The sequence below is a fragment of the Penicillium manginii genome, assembly GCF_028828005.1.
Source record: "Penicillium manginii strain IBT 31320 chromosome Unknown utg000001l:1.0-3466041.0:1.0-3467806.0, whole genome shotgun sequence".
NCBI lineage: Eukaryota > Fungi > Ascomycota > Eurotiomycetes > Eurotiales > Aspergillaceae > Penicillium > Penicillium manginii.
Window position 1 is genome coordinate 3,034,789 of NW_026643102.1, and position 15,361 is coordinate 3,050,149.

The following is a 15,361-nucleotide window of genomic DNA, read 5'->3' on the forward strand; positions in this document are numbered from 1 at the left end:
CAGAGAGATAAATTCTCCGGGGTGGGAATGAATTTAGAAACAGATCCGTTGTATTGGATTTATTGTTACATAGTTCTAGCAAGGCCTCGGCATATTTAATATCAATTTGATTTCATTTTCGTCATTATGACATTTCTTTTGCTCACAGTCCTCCGTTGGCTATACCCTTCAGGTGGCTGATCTGTTGTAGGCGCTTTCGGCATGTATACTCTTTAAGGTAGCCATCTCCGGTCGATCTAAAATTTAGCAGCCGCTGGATATACAGCTTTGGAATATGTTAGGCCTTAAGTCAGAATCGATTGGTTACGTATCTTATTATTCACGTTCCAGGAAATAAGTGCCATCCGGCTATCATTGGCCTAACCAGAATCTGATAATGCTGCACATAATACTAAGAGACTAATCTATCACCGTGGACGATGATATGGTTATATTCTCTCTCATCTTTTCCCAGGCGTTCTCAAAGCGATTAACTGATCTAAAGTACCTAAGTACACTCCTCGATTTTACCCTGCGTAGTGCCTATTCAGCGTGATCTATACCCGCAGAGTTCGCCAGTCGGCCCTTTGGAACCCACGCATCGGCAGGTGTGGCGAACCATGACACAATTGCGAAGATGGTCACGATGCCCAAAATAATCGGCGCATCTGAACGTCTGAATTAGCATCCCCAAAGAATCTCCGAGGTTGAGAAAAAAAAATACTCACAATTCAAAGTAGACGCCTCCACGGGGAAGGAGTATGGCGAGAAGAGAACAGCAACCACCCAGCCATTCCAAAACACTGAGATGACTTGGAAAGGCTTACTCAATCGCCCAAGTGACCATTTCGCATCTAGTGGCTCATTTGGAGTCAAAAATAATCGGCCCAGACTAATCAGCCCATAAGCTGCAGCAGATGGAACTCCTGCTGCGGACACCAGAGAGGTGAAGGCTACTGCAGAAGGCAAAATTGTGCAAGTGATGACAGCAGCGACACCCCAGACCACAAGGACGGCATTTTTAGGTTGGCCTTCTGCTGACACTCGGGATACCCATCCAGATGCAGGGAGAACACCGTCGCGGGCCACGGCGAAGACCAGCCGAGAGGCGGCAGTGACTGCGATTGCCGTATTCTACCTCTTCATTAGCATGTTATCCATGTAACGAGGACTCAAATTATCAAATTTTCTCACAAGCCAAAGTGCGACGACCGAGAGGACATTCATTACAATGTGTCCCCCGCGACCTAGAACCGCAGCATACAGGGGGACGAAAGGCTGGGGCGCATCATAGGAAAAGAGAACGTCAATCGGAGGCTAGATTTTGAGTTAGCAACTACACTTGGTAGCTTGTAAGATTACTGCTTCAAACTCACAGAAGTAAACAGAAACAGGATAACGGCGCTGAAACCAAGCACGCCGCTAACTACCGTACTCCAAAAGATACCCTTCGCCGCATTGACAGACGCATTTTTAGTTTCCTCTGCGACATGTCCTGAGGCATCGAATCCGATCAAAATACCTGCCGTTGCAAGATATGAAAGACACCAGTTCCAACCAGCCGGTGCTCCTGTGCCGTTATAGGTTGTCATAAATGCTTCCTGTGGAGTTCTCAGGCCGTAAGTGTTATGAGCCCCGACAGGAAGCCATATAACGTTCAGGATAAAATCCAGAAAGACGGCGCCGGTAGAAAACCAGAAGACGTACTTGAAGACTCGTGCTAGAATTTTTTTAGTGACTGTTAAAATATAGGGCTTTGACTGGAGGCGTACGAGAGGCGAGGTTCATCAATGCTGCCAAAGCAAGGAGTACCTCGGTACATATCCATTGGACTGCTCGAAACTTGATGCTGGAGGAGTCGGTTGGGAAATCAACATTGAAAACACTCAATTCCTATTTTCGGTCAGAGAAGGCTCAGAGATTGGTTTGAGGGGTTTTTACCGAAAGCATGTAGTTCACAGCTGATTGGGTGTTGCCTATGATGAGATGTGAATTAGCAAACTTCTCATGATGGAAAATTGCTAACATACTAGCACAAAATGTTGTCCAGGCTGTTGTGCTCCACCAAGCAACAATGAAACCAAAAAAGCGTCCGAATCGTTTACCGCCAGCTTCTGCGGCCCAGAGATAGATTGAACCGGAGGTTGGGGAAGCAGAACACGCTTCAGCAATAACGGCAGCCGTGATGAATGTGAATACACAAGTCACAATGTAACTTGTCCTATATTATTATTAGAATGAAAATAGGAAATCGGATGTATCTTGCGCAGGATTGTCGGTAATTACCAGTAGGCCAGAGGACCTCCAGCTGCGATCCCAGTGGAAAAGGTTACTCGCACCCCGCCAACGAAATATAGAGCAGCTAGGAAGACGTACTATTAGCAATATGAAAGCTAAAATTCAGAACGAGAAGCACTCATACCAAATGAGGTCGAAAAATTCTCAAATAAGGAATAGCTGCGATGAAGGACCTATATCAACCTAGTTGTTAGAACGGAGTTCGCTGCAAGCCCCTTTAAAATGCAGAATTTGAACGAACTTGTTTATACCCTAGACGCTCCTGCATTAAATAGGTAGTCTGGTTAGATAATTCACAGCGCTCAGTTGATTTGAACTTCCTCACCAGAGTAGACTCGTCGTTAGTATTGTCCTCCAAAGAGGAAGAAACTCTAGGCTCTTTGACATCCGCCATGACCGACCAACAGATATCCAAATGTATCAGAAACAGGATTTTGCAAAAAGAGAAGCAGAAAAGGCACCGGACGATAGTTTATTTAATAAGCAGTTCGACCGCTTCCCAAATAAGTACCACAGTCCGTCCACGGGACCCGCGGACAATCCGAGGATAGGGGAAAGAGTCAAAATTATCGTGACGAAATAAGCGCCGATATGGTGCAACGTTTACTATGCTGATTTAAGGCCTCTGCCGCTCGAAAATCCTAGTTTATGGCTTAGCGTATAGAAAGATTGCCATTGTGTGGTGAAGTATTATGCCACTTCCCGACGGAGTTGCGCTATTCTAGCAAACGATTACCTGATCGCTAAACGAGCTTTTCTCCATCTCAGCCTATGAAATAAAATAGAGGATTCGGAAGTTTCAAGCGATGGGAGGCCTTTTTCATGATTAAAATAGGGAATTTAGCCCAATCTTTCACTGTAGGAATTATCGCAAAATGTTGGCAGTTTGGGTCTGGAGTACACTCCTTATTGCCTGTACGATTATCATCAAGGTGAGGGAATTTTTGATTTTTTTCCCCTGGAACCCTTGACTAAAATAAGTAGTGTATTTATGAATACTTCCTTTCGCCTTTGTCGCAGATACCTAAGGCTGGTCTACTGGCTCCGGTTTCACGGTTTTTATGGGAGTTCCCACTAGAATACCGTGGAAAGCTAACACTGGAACTCCCGAAACTCCACAAGAAGCTCGGTAACTATGATGCGAACATTCAAACATCATCATATCTAGCTTGAGATCTAATTTCTTTGCAGGGCCCTTGGTGCGAATTGGTCCGAATGAATTGTCGTTTTACTCTCTGGATATCTATAAGAAAGTCCACGCACCCGGCAGTGCTTTTACCAAAGACAGTCGAGTCTATGGTCAATTCGTTCAAGATGGGCATCCAGCGCTATTTTCAATTACGTGAGTATCAAAATGTATTTTATTATCAATTTCGGTCTGACTCTGTCATTCTAGCGATCCCAAAGAGCATGCGCAGCGACGTAGGCATATGGGTGTGCTTTTCAACCGGAGCCGGGTCCCAGCTTTGATTCCCATGATGCTAGATCAGATCTCCAATTTCAACAAACTGCTTGCGGATCTGATTCAAAAAGGTCCCATCGACCTTGTACCTACCTGTCGGGCTCTCGAAGCCGATGTTGTATGTGAGTAAAATTCAATTCCTTGAGTTGTTGGGGCTAGCTGATTAGTGGACGCATAGCGAGATTCGCATTTGGAAGCGCTATCGGAGCAATAGATTCCTTGAAAACTGGAACAGAATTGAATATTATCAAGGAAAATGATTTGAAGTCGTCAAAAATGCCGCTTGTATGCATACCAGCTGATACTGCGATAAGAGTCTGCTAATTTTTCCATCATTTCCTTTCAATTCTAGTATACTAAATTTCCTTTTACAACACATTTATATTACTTGCTATCTGATAAGATTTTCGATCTTACTGGACTTGACATCTCTTTGGTCGTAACGAACAGAGGGTTTGAAGAGGTAAGTATTATGCCAGATCTTGCTTCTAGTATCTACTGTATCCTAGGATACTTTCAGTTGCTGAGACGTCTTCCAGTGGGCAGAAAATCAGTTAAAAGTATCCCTTGACTTCGAAAAGGGGACCGGAATCTCATTTCTCGCAACAATGGCCGGGTCGAGGCTCTCGACCCAGTCTGCCCTGTCGGAGGCCAAAGAGATGCTTGGTCCTGGAACGGATACCACTTCAGCTACGCTCGCCCATATACTTTGGGCGCTTTCTCTCAATAAAGGTTTCCAAGATGAGATTTTCTCGGAGCTAGAAATAGCCAACTGGCCCACAGATATGGCGGCGCTTGAGTCCCTTCCACTGTTGGTTGCATGTGTCAGAGAGGGAGTCAGATGGACTGGCGCCGCTGCTGCCATGCTACCCAGGATTGTTCCAAAAGGAGGCTCTCAATTGGATGGGAAGCACGTACCAGAAGGGGTAAGACTTTTCAAAAGAGACCTAAATCTAGGCCACCTAGCTGACCTAGTGTGACAGGTGATGATCTCTAGCTCGCCCATCTGGTATCTACACGACGAAACCACCTTTCCGGAACCACATAAATATCGCCCAAGTCGTTGGCTATCGAATGAAGAACAGCAAGCGGCTACTCGGAGAAACGAATATTACATACCTTTCTCAAAGGGTCCTAGCACATGTGTCGGAGTTCAGTAAGTAGTACTATATCCTTGATTCCTCCTTCAAATTTCCATTTATTAAATTTCAGACTGACGGGCAAATTATGTAAAAACCAGCTTTGCATACCTGGAGCTCTTTCTATCAGTCAGCCAGATACTAAAGATTTATTCCATCAAGCCTTATGAAATTTCTTCTTCCGACGCCGGCGTTGAAGCAGAACTGCCTCCACGGAGAGAGTGGGTCGCTGCTGTACCTACCTCCCCCTGCGCGTTTTTCTCCAGTCGAGGATAGTATGAGATAGTATCTTGAGACTTGCTAGGATGGAAAGAATGAAAACTCTCCTTTTTTAAAAGATTTTCAATAATGATTGGCTCGACCAATTGTTCAACTTGTGTTGAGGCGTCTGCCTCAAGCTATCAAGATCCACCTATACCAGCCTCCCTTCTTTGCCTTCATCACGCACACCTTTCATTATCTTTATATCTATCCACATGCGACCTAATACCCTGGGATTGGCGCCGTATTCAAGCGATATTTCCACGATTGTTGCATCATCACTTGGAAGAGGAGCCACCTTGATCCCATAACCTAAAGTCTGTAACTCCTCGACGAAGTCTGTCATTGATAAAACCGCCTTGAGAACCAACCGCCCAGAGTAGGGGAGCCTGGTTTGAATCCCCTAGAGGCTCCGGGGTAGCTTCTGCATCCAAAACTAGTTTCGCGGTTATCTCACATCTTTGTCCTGCAACCCAACACAAAGCAGTCGCCCCATATTTGTCTTGTATATTTGAATTCGCTCCGTGATTTCCGAGCAGCAGCTTCGTCATCCTATGGTTTCCATTTCCAGCAGCAAAGAAGAGAGGGCGATGACCACCAGTTTCATTACTACTTATGAGATCCACTCGACTTTCGTCAACGTATTCTTCTTCTGCATTCGAGTCAGAATAGCGAGCAAAATCTAGCTTTTCAAACGAAACCGGATAGAATCCCCCCCCACTTCCTTAGTATTAGAATCAGCTTTAGCCAAGAAGAGGACCTTAGCAACAAACAAACAGTTCATCTGTTCTGTCCAGAACAGGGGTTTTCGGCCATTGTTGTCTACATCGTCACAGGTTGATATATTTGCTCCTATAAATGCAGTGGCAACTTCTTCATGTCCTCGAATAGCGGCATAATGAAAATGTGTTCTGCCGGCTTCATCCTGAAGATCAGCGCGAAAGCCCTTTTTCAGAAGTAGTTGAACAGCGTCGGCGCTTCCCGCAGCTGCCGATGAAATCAAGGCTGATCTTCCTGCCGTGGGACTAATAGCTATTTTTGATAGCAAAATCTCGATTGCAGCACTGTTGCCGTTTGTCGCCGCAGACTGAAAGAGTTGCTCAAAATTCTCATGGACCGACCACTTTGCCAACCCTGATGTCAATGACAGTTCGATAATCTCTGGGTCCCCTTTTTCTACCGCGAGAGACAAAGCCGTTCTTCCAAGTCGTCCCGGAGTTCGAATCTTGTTCCCATTTTACAAAGCAAGCGGGCCAGATTCCTGTATTTCCCTACAACCACCACATGAGTGGTGTTGCCTTGCAAAAGTGCCACTGATTTCCTCTTCTTCTTGCTGGATGATACTCAAGTTCCGATATTCTCAAATGGTTAAAGAATGCCCATACCTGTTGGTCATCAAACGACTGCGTCCTTAATGGCCAGTACTTCCGCACAAATTCCCCTCTCTCTAGACGATCCATCCTCGAAAGGCTTTGCAATCGGTTGCCCAAGCCTACTACGCTGCCACACACTGGATCGAAATTGACTCCATGTTCGACCAACAGACGAATAGTAGCAGTAGCCTGTTCATCCCAACCCCACACTCCATGTTCACTAGCGGCTTGTGTTAGGGGTGTTTCGGACAGACTCGGTCATACTCTTGTAATTCCGAGGGCTCGCAGGCAGATGAAAAAAGGATTTCATAGAGAAATGGAGTAGTAGGGAGGGTGTTACCTTACCTTAAGGTTAAGGTAAGGTTGCCCATGGGATGTCCGCTATCTTATCGCAAGCTCCGCACCGCCTTTCCCCTTCGCATCTCCAACTCCAGCTCCAACCTCAACCTCAACTCACCTACTCACAATATCCCTGTCCGCGGTCCTGACAATGCGCCCAACATCTTCGCTTCAGCGTCTGGCACGCTCAACTCCTCGCGCCCCAATTCCATCCCTCCGACCCTTCGCTGCGCGATGCTTTTCCATCTCCGCTCCCTCCTACGACCGCACACCTCCGCGGGGCTGGACGCCGACTCCATTCGTGACTGAGACTGTTGTACGTTGATTCTTAGAACCCCCCCCAGTCACTCACATAGTGGCCTAGCTAAATTCATGAACAGGGAGGTGGCTGGCACACATGTATGTCCCGCAATGCGCATCTAGTCTTGAGCTCGCGCGACTAACCTCTTAAATCAACACAGACGACATCTTTTCCAGGTTGCTTAAGGTATGAAAAACATATTATACACGCTCATGTTATATAAGCTCCTAACAAACAAACAGGAACGCATCATCTGTTTGAACGGCGAAGTCGACGAATCCATGTCCGCCTCCATCGTCGCCCAACTCCTCTTCCTAGAAGCCGATAACCCCCAGAAACCCATCCATCTATATATCAACTCACCCGGCGGTTCCGTAACAGCAGGTGAGTACTCCTTCTACGCGCCAATCCCCACCAATGCCAATACCTAAACCACCCACCCACCACAGGCCTCGCAATCTACGACACAATGACCTACATCGCCTCCCCAGTAAGCACCATCTGCGTCGGCCAAGCCGCCTCAATGGGCTCCCTCCTCCTTTGCGGCGGCCACCCGGGAAAACGCTACTGTCTCCCACATAGCTCGATAATGATCCACCAACCTTCGGGCGGATATTTCGGGCAAGCAACCGACATCGCGATCCACGCGAAGGAAATCCTGCGCGTGCGCGAACAGCTAAATCAGATTTATCAGCGCCATTTGACCGGGGCGAATAAGCTTAGTTTGGACGAGATTGAGAAGCTCATGGAGAGGGATTATTTTATGGGGGCTGCTGAGGCGTTGGAGAGAGGGATTGTGGATGAGATTCTTGATCGGAGGGTTAAGATGCCTGCTGATGGGGAGGGGGAGAAGAAGGAGTAATTTGCCTCCCTTGGAAGGGAAAAATCCGGGGTGAGAGTGGTCTCGCCGGGTTGGGATGACATGGGAACTGTATTATACCATTTCATGATTAGATACCTAGGTATTCAAACAAGGATCTCATCTCTATTACTTAAGGCTTTGCCGAAGGCAGCTATTGAATGCCAGCAGTTGTCATCGCTAGATGGGATTCATATAATATAGCTAAAATACAAGGTATCTGGAAAGCGCACTTATGGCTGTGATATGGATGGGTAGGTTCGGTAGTACATGGCAGCGATCTAACGGTCCACTCGCGCAATTCGTCCATCAGTCCCAACCTGCAGACCAAACCTTTGCCGCAAGAACGTCGCAGTTTCTGGTGACGGAACGAATCCCGATGATGGGCGCTGCGTGGTCACGGAATGTTTCCATTGATCTCGTATCGTGCCCAAAAAGCCCATATCCACAATCACGGCTTGTCCTGCGGAGAAAGTGTCGAGCGGGTGGCCGTCGCGCGTATACGAGGCGTCGCTTTCGCCCGGTTCTGCGAGGAGGGTTGTTCGTTCATCATTTACATCGTCGTCTATTTCTGTGATGGGTGGAGGGGTTGCTGTGTTTGATTCAGGGTCCCCAGTCTCGGTATCGTCGGTTCCCCGCATCATGCCCCGCTCCTCCGCATCCTGGTCTTGGGCGGTAGGTTGGGCGGGATTGGAGTTTGTGTTTGTAGTTGTTTGGTCTGTGGTCGTTGTTGGTGGAGTGGTAGGCCCTACCATCTTCACTCGCTCGATTATCAGGGCCAGCATGATAAAGTCGATGAGGAAGATCAGGACGTCGAAGGAGAGGAGTCGCAGGACTGGGACGGGTTTTTGACCGATGAAGTCGATGAACAACCCGCCGTGAAGATAACCGCGTGTTTCTTCGCCGGCTTGGGGGTTGATGACGAGGGCGTGGAAGATCATGCAGAAGAGGTTGCTTGCGATGATTGCGCCGACGAATGGTTGGTTGCGCGTTGGATCAAAGGGTGGGGCTTTTGGCGAGAAGAAGATAAGTTCGACGATGGCACGAAGCGCAAATAGAATTAAAGAGCAACTAGGAGAGCGAGGTGTTAGTTTCGATCTTGGTTTTAGAGAGCAACTTACCCCAGATCATACGATGGGGTCAAGTGCGGAGTCAAAGGGGGGAGGGGAAGGACAAGCTTAAAGACACGAATATTGCAGGTGGATCACTGACTCCATGTAGTATAAGGCTGATAATTGACAGTATATTAGAATATCGAGGTCTCGAAGAAGCCTGTCGATGAAGGCGACTTTCGCTGCGGATTGGAGCTTCTTCACGCGGCTCTTCTGGCCGCTGACTGGCAGTGGCCCTGGCACCCCCGAGTCTTCACCCTCGAGGGAGATACCAGACACGTCAGCGATGTACTCCGCATCTCGAAAGGCATCGACGTCGGTCATAGAGGGTCATGGGAGCGTGGACACCCGGCAATGGTCCAGCTTGGTCGGGGATGATGATAGTTAGCGATAAGCCGCGGTGGAGTTGAGGAGGCGGAGTGATGTCGGCCCGAACACGTGCTCTGGATCTATACATTCCGGGACGTCGGCTTTATCTAGTTAACTAGTATAGATATTCTTGACTATTTCAGGTACATTCCAATGTGCATTCATTCTATCAATTTCGCTTTGTTTGAAATACGTTATTCCTCCCTAGATGTATATCATTTAATCCACGAGAATGTTCTGAGACAGCTCTGAGTAGTGCTCGAAGAATCCAGTGAAGAGGCGGATGGCGTGGGCGACATCATAAGTACCACCAGTCTCACGGCAACTGTGCATGCTCAACTGGGGGTTGCCGAGATCCAGTGTGCGGGCGCCGAGGGCTGCAGAGAGCATAGGGCCGATAGTACTACCACAGCTAGAGTCGTTGCGAACGACAAACAGCTGCAGAGGGATGTGCTCGCCGATCTTCTGGGCGTGTTTGCGAGCAATCTCTTGCAGCAAAACGATACCAGGAGAGTTGGTAGCATAACGAGCGTTCGCGTTGATCTTGATGACAGGACCCTTGTTCATCTCAGGCTTGTGGTCGGCCTCGTACTTGGCGGCATAGTTGGGGTTAACCGAGTGAGCCATGTCAGCAGAGACAAGGAATGAGGTGGAAAGAGTCTGCTCGTAGGCAGTGGCAAGGTCTACATCCGAGGATGACGAAGATGGCAGGACAGACAGACGGCGGATGATTGATGGGAGAATATTAGAGTCCGCACCCTGCGCAGTACGGCTGCCAATCTCCTCGTGATCGAAAAGGGCGATCAGACGGATGGCGGACTCGTTGGCGAGGGCAGAGGAGTCGGCAACGGAGTCAATCAAACTGACGGTGGCACAGTATGTGCTGTTAAGGTTGTCTAGGCGAGGTGAGAAGATGAACTCCTCGAGCAGACCACCAAGGCATGACTTCTGGGTATCGAAAAGAATCATCTCGAAGTCCAGGATATCCTCGGCCTTGACACCGGCCTCTTCGGCGATCAAGTCGACAAAGTAGGGATGGTGGCGCTCAGTCATGGACTTCAGAGGAGTGTAGTCATCCTCGGCATGATCGTTGACCGTACCATGAGGTGTGGAGTCGGGAGTTCTGTTCAGCTCAGCGGCAACCATGCCGGCGATGGGGAACAATTGAGTCTCCTTGTTGAAGGAGAAATTCTCCTGGCGGTCCAGGTGGATGGCCAAAGTTGGAATACGCAGAACTAGGAGGTCAGTTTGGCATTGAAGAGGTAGCGGCCGGTGCGATACTTACTGGGACGGTCAACCTTGACCAGCTTCTGCACGATCGAACCGTCCTTAGCACGAGTCATGACCCGGCCAGCGACGCCGAGGTCACGGTCAAACCCTGAAATTTTCAGATTAGCAATGGTCAAGAGACCGCAACTTGGTGTTGGAACATACAGGTGTGCCAGATACCACCACCATAGCACTCAACACCGACCTGAACAAAGCCCTCGCCCCGCTTATTGCTGACAGGCTTGACCCGCAGGACGGGGGAGTCAGTGTGAGCACCGATCATGGAGATGGAGTTGCCGGGCTATTGCATGTCAATCGGAGTGTAATCCAGGAATTATGGAGGATATATATACAAACCTTCCATTGCTCTCCAATTGCAAAAGCAACGAGAGTGGTGGTGTTGCGAGTAAGATAATACTTGCCTCCGGGCTGGCATGTCTTGGCCCAAGAATCTTTCTCCTGTGGAGACGAGGAGGATCAGCTTGAAGTTTAAGATTGCGGGGAGCCCGGGCTCCCCTGTGGAATGATGGAGTAAGTTGAAGTACCTTGATTTCCTGGAACCCAGCTTGGCTCAGAAGGTCCTTGGCGGATTTGACGGCGTGGAAGGCTAAATTGGGTCAGGTTCACGTTCGCATAATTCTCGAAGTTGAAGTGCAGAGGGCATACGGGTAGGGGATGCGTTGACAAAGTCCAGGAAATCCCTGGCAGGCTGTTTGGAGACCATAGTGGAGTAGACGCGCGATGTGCAGATTCTGCCTAGACTGGAGGGTTTGAGGGGCATCGCAATCGAAGTTCTTGAAAGTCGGGCGGAGATGCTCTTGGGCGGTGACTCTCCGCATTACCAGTGGCCATAACTATATCAGTCGCCGATCTTATTGGCCTTGGAATGCTTGGCATTTTCAAAGTTCATGTGGCTTACAACAATTCCCTTGTTCCAAGTTCTGCAACTTACTTCTTAATTTAATTCAAGTTGTCTTTATGATTCTTATACTTGGAGTTGCTCTGTCGCAATACTGGTCTTGAAGAAGACTCACCTTTTTCCAGCGCTGTCACATGATAAACAAATTAGTAGTAATTAGTAGAACTATGGATGTTCTGGTTCTAACTTGAATAATAATATATTTTACATAAGAATGCTAGCTGAAATATATTATATATTATGATGGATCTCAAGGTGCTGAATCTAACTCGAATTTTAGTTAAACTCCAAGTTGATTCAGATAACCTAGGTACATAGATACCCAGGTAGGTATTTGAAGCCCTGGGGAGTTCAAGTTACTAGCCAGGAAACAAGGGAGTACTACTAACTACTAGTAGTACCAGGTACACTAGATACCTACTAGGTAATTATCTACGAATACGGAGCCCTACTGGTCGCGAGAAAAAAATCTATGACTGTCTGTCTTTGGATATCACTACCAGTACCTAGGTAGGTACAGAGCCTGGAGTAGACTGGTGCAAATTCTCCGGGCTGAAATGATTGGCAGTTGCGCTATCTACCCTCCCTAGTCCGAGCTCGCGCTTCCACGCGACGCGCCGAGTCGCGTCCGGTCGCACTGTCTGAACAGGGTTAAATGGCTCCCCCCACCAGGTGTTCGCAACCTTTAGGGATGACTTTGGTTGGACCTCGCATAAGCTGGTCGCGTCCCTGTGCATAAACACTGAGACAGGTGATGGTGGCGTAGAATCATAACAAAGACGTGATTCAGTGTGACTGATGTTGGTGAAAGAAGACACAGAGATCATGGTTAGAGGGTCAAACATCATGTCTAATAGATGAAGGACTTTGTAGCTATACTATTTATACTATACGGTTTCTAAATTGTGAACTTATAGTATGATCCCACACTATGAAAGTGGGTGTTTCCACAGTGACTGCCCCCCCCCTTAGGCACATCCCAATTAGGGATAGCGCAACCGACGCGTGACCTCAAGGGAACCCTTGGAACGGCCAGCTCCAACTCGGAATAGTATCCCTTCAACACTGCCCTTTGTCTACCATTCCTTTGAATGCTATTCTCTTTGACCAGCTGATTCACTGTGGTGTCCGCCCTCTTGGCTTGGACGGGTCCGGTCAAAGCCGTAGGTCACCACTTTCGAAGCGCCACAAACACATCCCTCACTCTCTTACCGTCAACACCTCACCTTCAAATATACCCGACATTCCCACGCAACCACCAATCTGCTTCTCTCATACCATCGCTTTCCGGTTCTGTTCGCATGCAAATTCCGATACCAACCCTCAAACCAGCGCAATCTGCTCCTGGGCCTGAGCACCAACAATCAATATGGGGGATCAATCTCAGGATACAGAGACGGGCGTAAAGAGTGGAAGGTCGACAAGGGCCAACACCCGATCACAAGCCGCCAGTTTTGTTTCCCCGCCTGGATCGAAAACTCCGCCGAGTATGCCCACAAAGAGGACAATCCTGTACCCCGATAACAATGTCAATCGATCAAAAGCGCCAGAAGCGTCGGAACCTATCGATGCCTCAGCGCTGGCGAAGGCACTGAAGGATTATGACCAGGCCGGCCGTCAAAGGGAGAGAACCCCGGGTACCAGCCCTTGCCGAAAGCGGCAACGGGTGTATGGAGATCGGTATGTCCCTAATGCTCGGGATAAAAAGGGCGCCTGCAGGCGCTCCCTGGAATTCCTCGCTCGGTGGGCATCAACTGAGACTAATCCGCATTTAGTTTCATCCCAAATCGCGACGGCCAGGATTTACAGGCGACGTACAATTTGCTCGGCGAGGATGGTTGTCCTACAACACCATCCAAATCCAAGCGACGTGCACCCCACTCAGAGCTTCATTTCCAAAAGAGTTCGTCCCTTCTCATGGCATCGCAGATAAATAATGGCTAACCAGCATTGTGCAGCGGAGGAAGCGAATCGGACCTTTTCTCGCGTTTTGCGGAGTGAACTATTCGGAAACACTGTTCCCCAAGCAGATTTCACATTGGGCTCGTCAGACCCATTAATGGGTTTTACTAATGGCATCAATGATAAGACCCGGTCACATACCCCTCCACACATTTCCAACCTCCCACCTACCAGCATCACCCCATCTACCCCACACAAAAACCTCTTCAACTATGGTCCAACTCGACCAGGTTCGGGCCATCCGACTCCCTCAAAAACCCCAAGGAGCGCCCATGCGCCGAATCTGAATGCGCGCTCAGAACTTTACAGTCTATCTCCCATTCGATCTGATAGTGCAAGGATTCTTGAAACCCCGCGCAAGCAGCCTCGCTATGTCAACAAGGTGCCTTACAAGGTCCTTGATGCTCCCGATCTACAGGACGACTTCTACCTCAATTTGGTTGATTGGGGCAGCAGCAATGTTCTCGGAGTTGGGTTGGCTAATTCAGTCTATATGTGGAACTCGCAGTCAGGCCGGGTGACCAAGCTGTGTGAATTGAAAGATGACACAGTTACCAGTGTGAACTGGATTCAGCGGGTGAGCTTGACATCACGAAGAGCAATCAGAAGCATTGGAGCTAATCAATCATAGGGCACTCATCTTGCCATTGGCACAGGCAAAGGCCTGGTTCAAATCTGGGATGCAGAGCATTGCAGACGACTTCGAACTATGATTGGGCATACCAACCGCGTCGGTGCATTGGCATGGAATGATCATATTCTTACTTCAGGATCTCGCGATCGACTCATTTATCACCGTGATGTTCGTTCTCCAGACCAGTATCTCCGCCGACTGTCTGGTCACAAGCAAGAGGTCTGTGGCTTGAAATGGAACACAGAGGACGGGCAGTTAGCATCGGGCGGCAATGACAATAAGCTGATGGTATGGGACAAGTTGAACGAAACTCCCCTCTATCGCTTCTCGGATCATTGCGCAGCCGTGAAAGCCATTGCATGGTCCCCTCATCAGCATCATTTACTTGCCTCGGGTGGAGGTACTGCAGACCGCACCATCAAGTTCTGGAACACACAAACCGGCACTATGGTCAAGGAAGTTGACACTGGTAGCCAAGTCTGTAATCTGTCCTGGTGCAAGAACTCAGACGAGATCATCAGTACCCACGGATACAGCCAGAATCAAATTGTCATCTGGAAGTACCCACGCATGGAGCAGATTGTCTCTCTGACTGGCCACACCTTCCGTGTGCTGTACCTGGCCATGAGCCCAGACGGTCAAACTGTCGTTACAGGAGCTGGCGATGAAACACTCCGGTTCTGGAAGATCTTCGACAAGCGAGCCACACGCGACAATCGACGCTCTGGTAGCAGACTGGCGGAGTTCGGCACGATCCGGTAAATACGAACCATCCACTTTACTTCATTTCACACTCCTGCATTCAACTCGGCGTTTTGTGGTCTCTGGCATTGATTCGGCGAAGAAGGTTAATGTCATGGCATGGTTTATTATGGGATCTATTCACACTTTTTACGCATTGGCATCTATGGCATCATACTCGGGATCACTGGCAGCCATCATCTTCTAACTGGCAAGCCTCTTACGAATCCTCCTCATTTGACCTTGATTTGGGTTCCATCAAGCTCATCCTTTTTTGTTCTTCTTTGCTTTTTGCTATATGCCTCTGGGAGGCATTTGTTCCGGCGCAGCTATCAACTTCTTCC

General features: G+C 48.6%; 6 protein-coding genes across 6 annotated transcripts; 3 read left to right on the top strand and 3 right to left on the bottom strand.

Annotated features, from left to right (window-relative positions):
- Positions 1-543: 543 nt before the first annotated feature.
- On the bottom strand, positions 544-2,671 carry N7533_001119 (uncharacterized protein; the record flags this gene model as incomplete). Its single annotated transcript, XM_057097769.1, has 11 exons — positions 544-647; positions 708-1,113; positions 1,174-1,296; positions 1,356-1,699; positions 1,752-1,872; positions 1,921-1,955; positions 2,010-2,200; positions 2,266-2,354; positions 2,402-2,450; positions 2,529-2,539; positions 2,603-2,671. Coding segments are annotated over 11 exons (1,542 nt in total), but the record flags the coding sequence as incomplete, so codon positions are not given.
- Positions 2,672-3,152: 481 nt separating this feature from the next.
- Positions 3,153-4,787, top strand: N7533_001120 (benzoate 4-monooxygenase cytochrome p450; the record flags this gene model as incomplete). The annotated part of the gene is made up of 8 exons (XM_057097770.1): positions 3,153-3,209; positions 3,262-3,406; positions 3,469-3,619; positions 3,674-3,861; positions 3,918-4,024; positions 4,143-4,202; positions 4,279-4,665; positions 4,737-4,787. The coding sequence occupies 8 exons, from the start codon at positions 3,153-3,155 to the stop codon at positions 4,785-4,787; spliced, it is 1,146 nt and encodes a 381-aa protein (XP_056966263.1).
- A 2,215-nt stretch (positions 4,788-7,002) lies between these two features.
- Positions 7,003-8,014, top strand: N7533_001121 (ATP-dependent Clp protease proteolytic subunit; the record flags this gene model as incomplete). Its single annotated transcript, XM_057097771.1, has 5 exons — positions 7,003-7,167; positions 7,232-7,250; positions 7,313-7,338; positions 7,395-7,536; positions 7,602-8,014. The coding sequence occupies 5 exons, from the start codon at positions 7,003-7,005 to the stop codon at positions 8,012-8,014; spliced, it is 765 nt and encodes a 254-aa protein (XP_056966264.1).
- A 278-nt stretch (positions 8,015-8,292) lies between these two features.
- On the bottom strand, positions 8,293-9,447 carry N7533_001122 (DSC4 family protein; the record flags this gene model as incomplete). The annotated part of the gene is made up of 2 exons (XM_057097772.1): positions 8,293-9,082; positions 9,224-9,447. The coding sequence occupies 2 exons, from the start codon at positions 9,445-9,447 to the stop codon at positions 8,293-8,295; spliced, it is 1,014 nt and encodes a 337-aa protein (XP_056966265.1).
- Positions 9,448-9,711: 264 nt separating this feature from the next.
- N7533_001123 (M18 family aminopeptidase) lies at positions 9,712-11,485 on the bottom strand (the record flags this gene model as incomplete). The annotated part of the gene is made up of 6 exons (XM_057097773.1): positions 9,712-10,727; positions 10,778-10,870; positions 10,927-11,062; positions 11,119-11,220; positions 11,307-11,368; positions 11,428-11,485. The coding sequence occupies 6 exons, from the start codon at positions 11,483-11,485 to the stop codon at positions 9,712-9,714; spliced, it is 1,467 nt and encodes a 488-aa protein (XP_056966266.1).
- A 1,564-nt stretch (positions 11,486-13,049) lies between these two features.
- N7533_001124 (WD40 repeat domain-containing protein) lies at positions 13,050-15,038 on the top strand (the record flags this gene model as incomplete). The annotated part of the gene is made up of 4 exons (XM_057097774.1): positions 13,050-13,360; positions 13,456-13,583; positions 13,639-14,219; positions 14,274-15,038. 4 exons carry the CDS (start codon positions 13,050-13,052, stop codon positions 15,036-15,038), a joined length of 1,785 nt encoding a protein of 594 aa, XP_056966267.1.
- Positions 15,039-15,361: the final 323 nt, after the last annotated feature.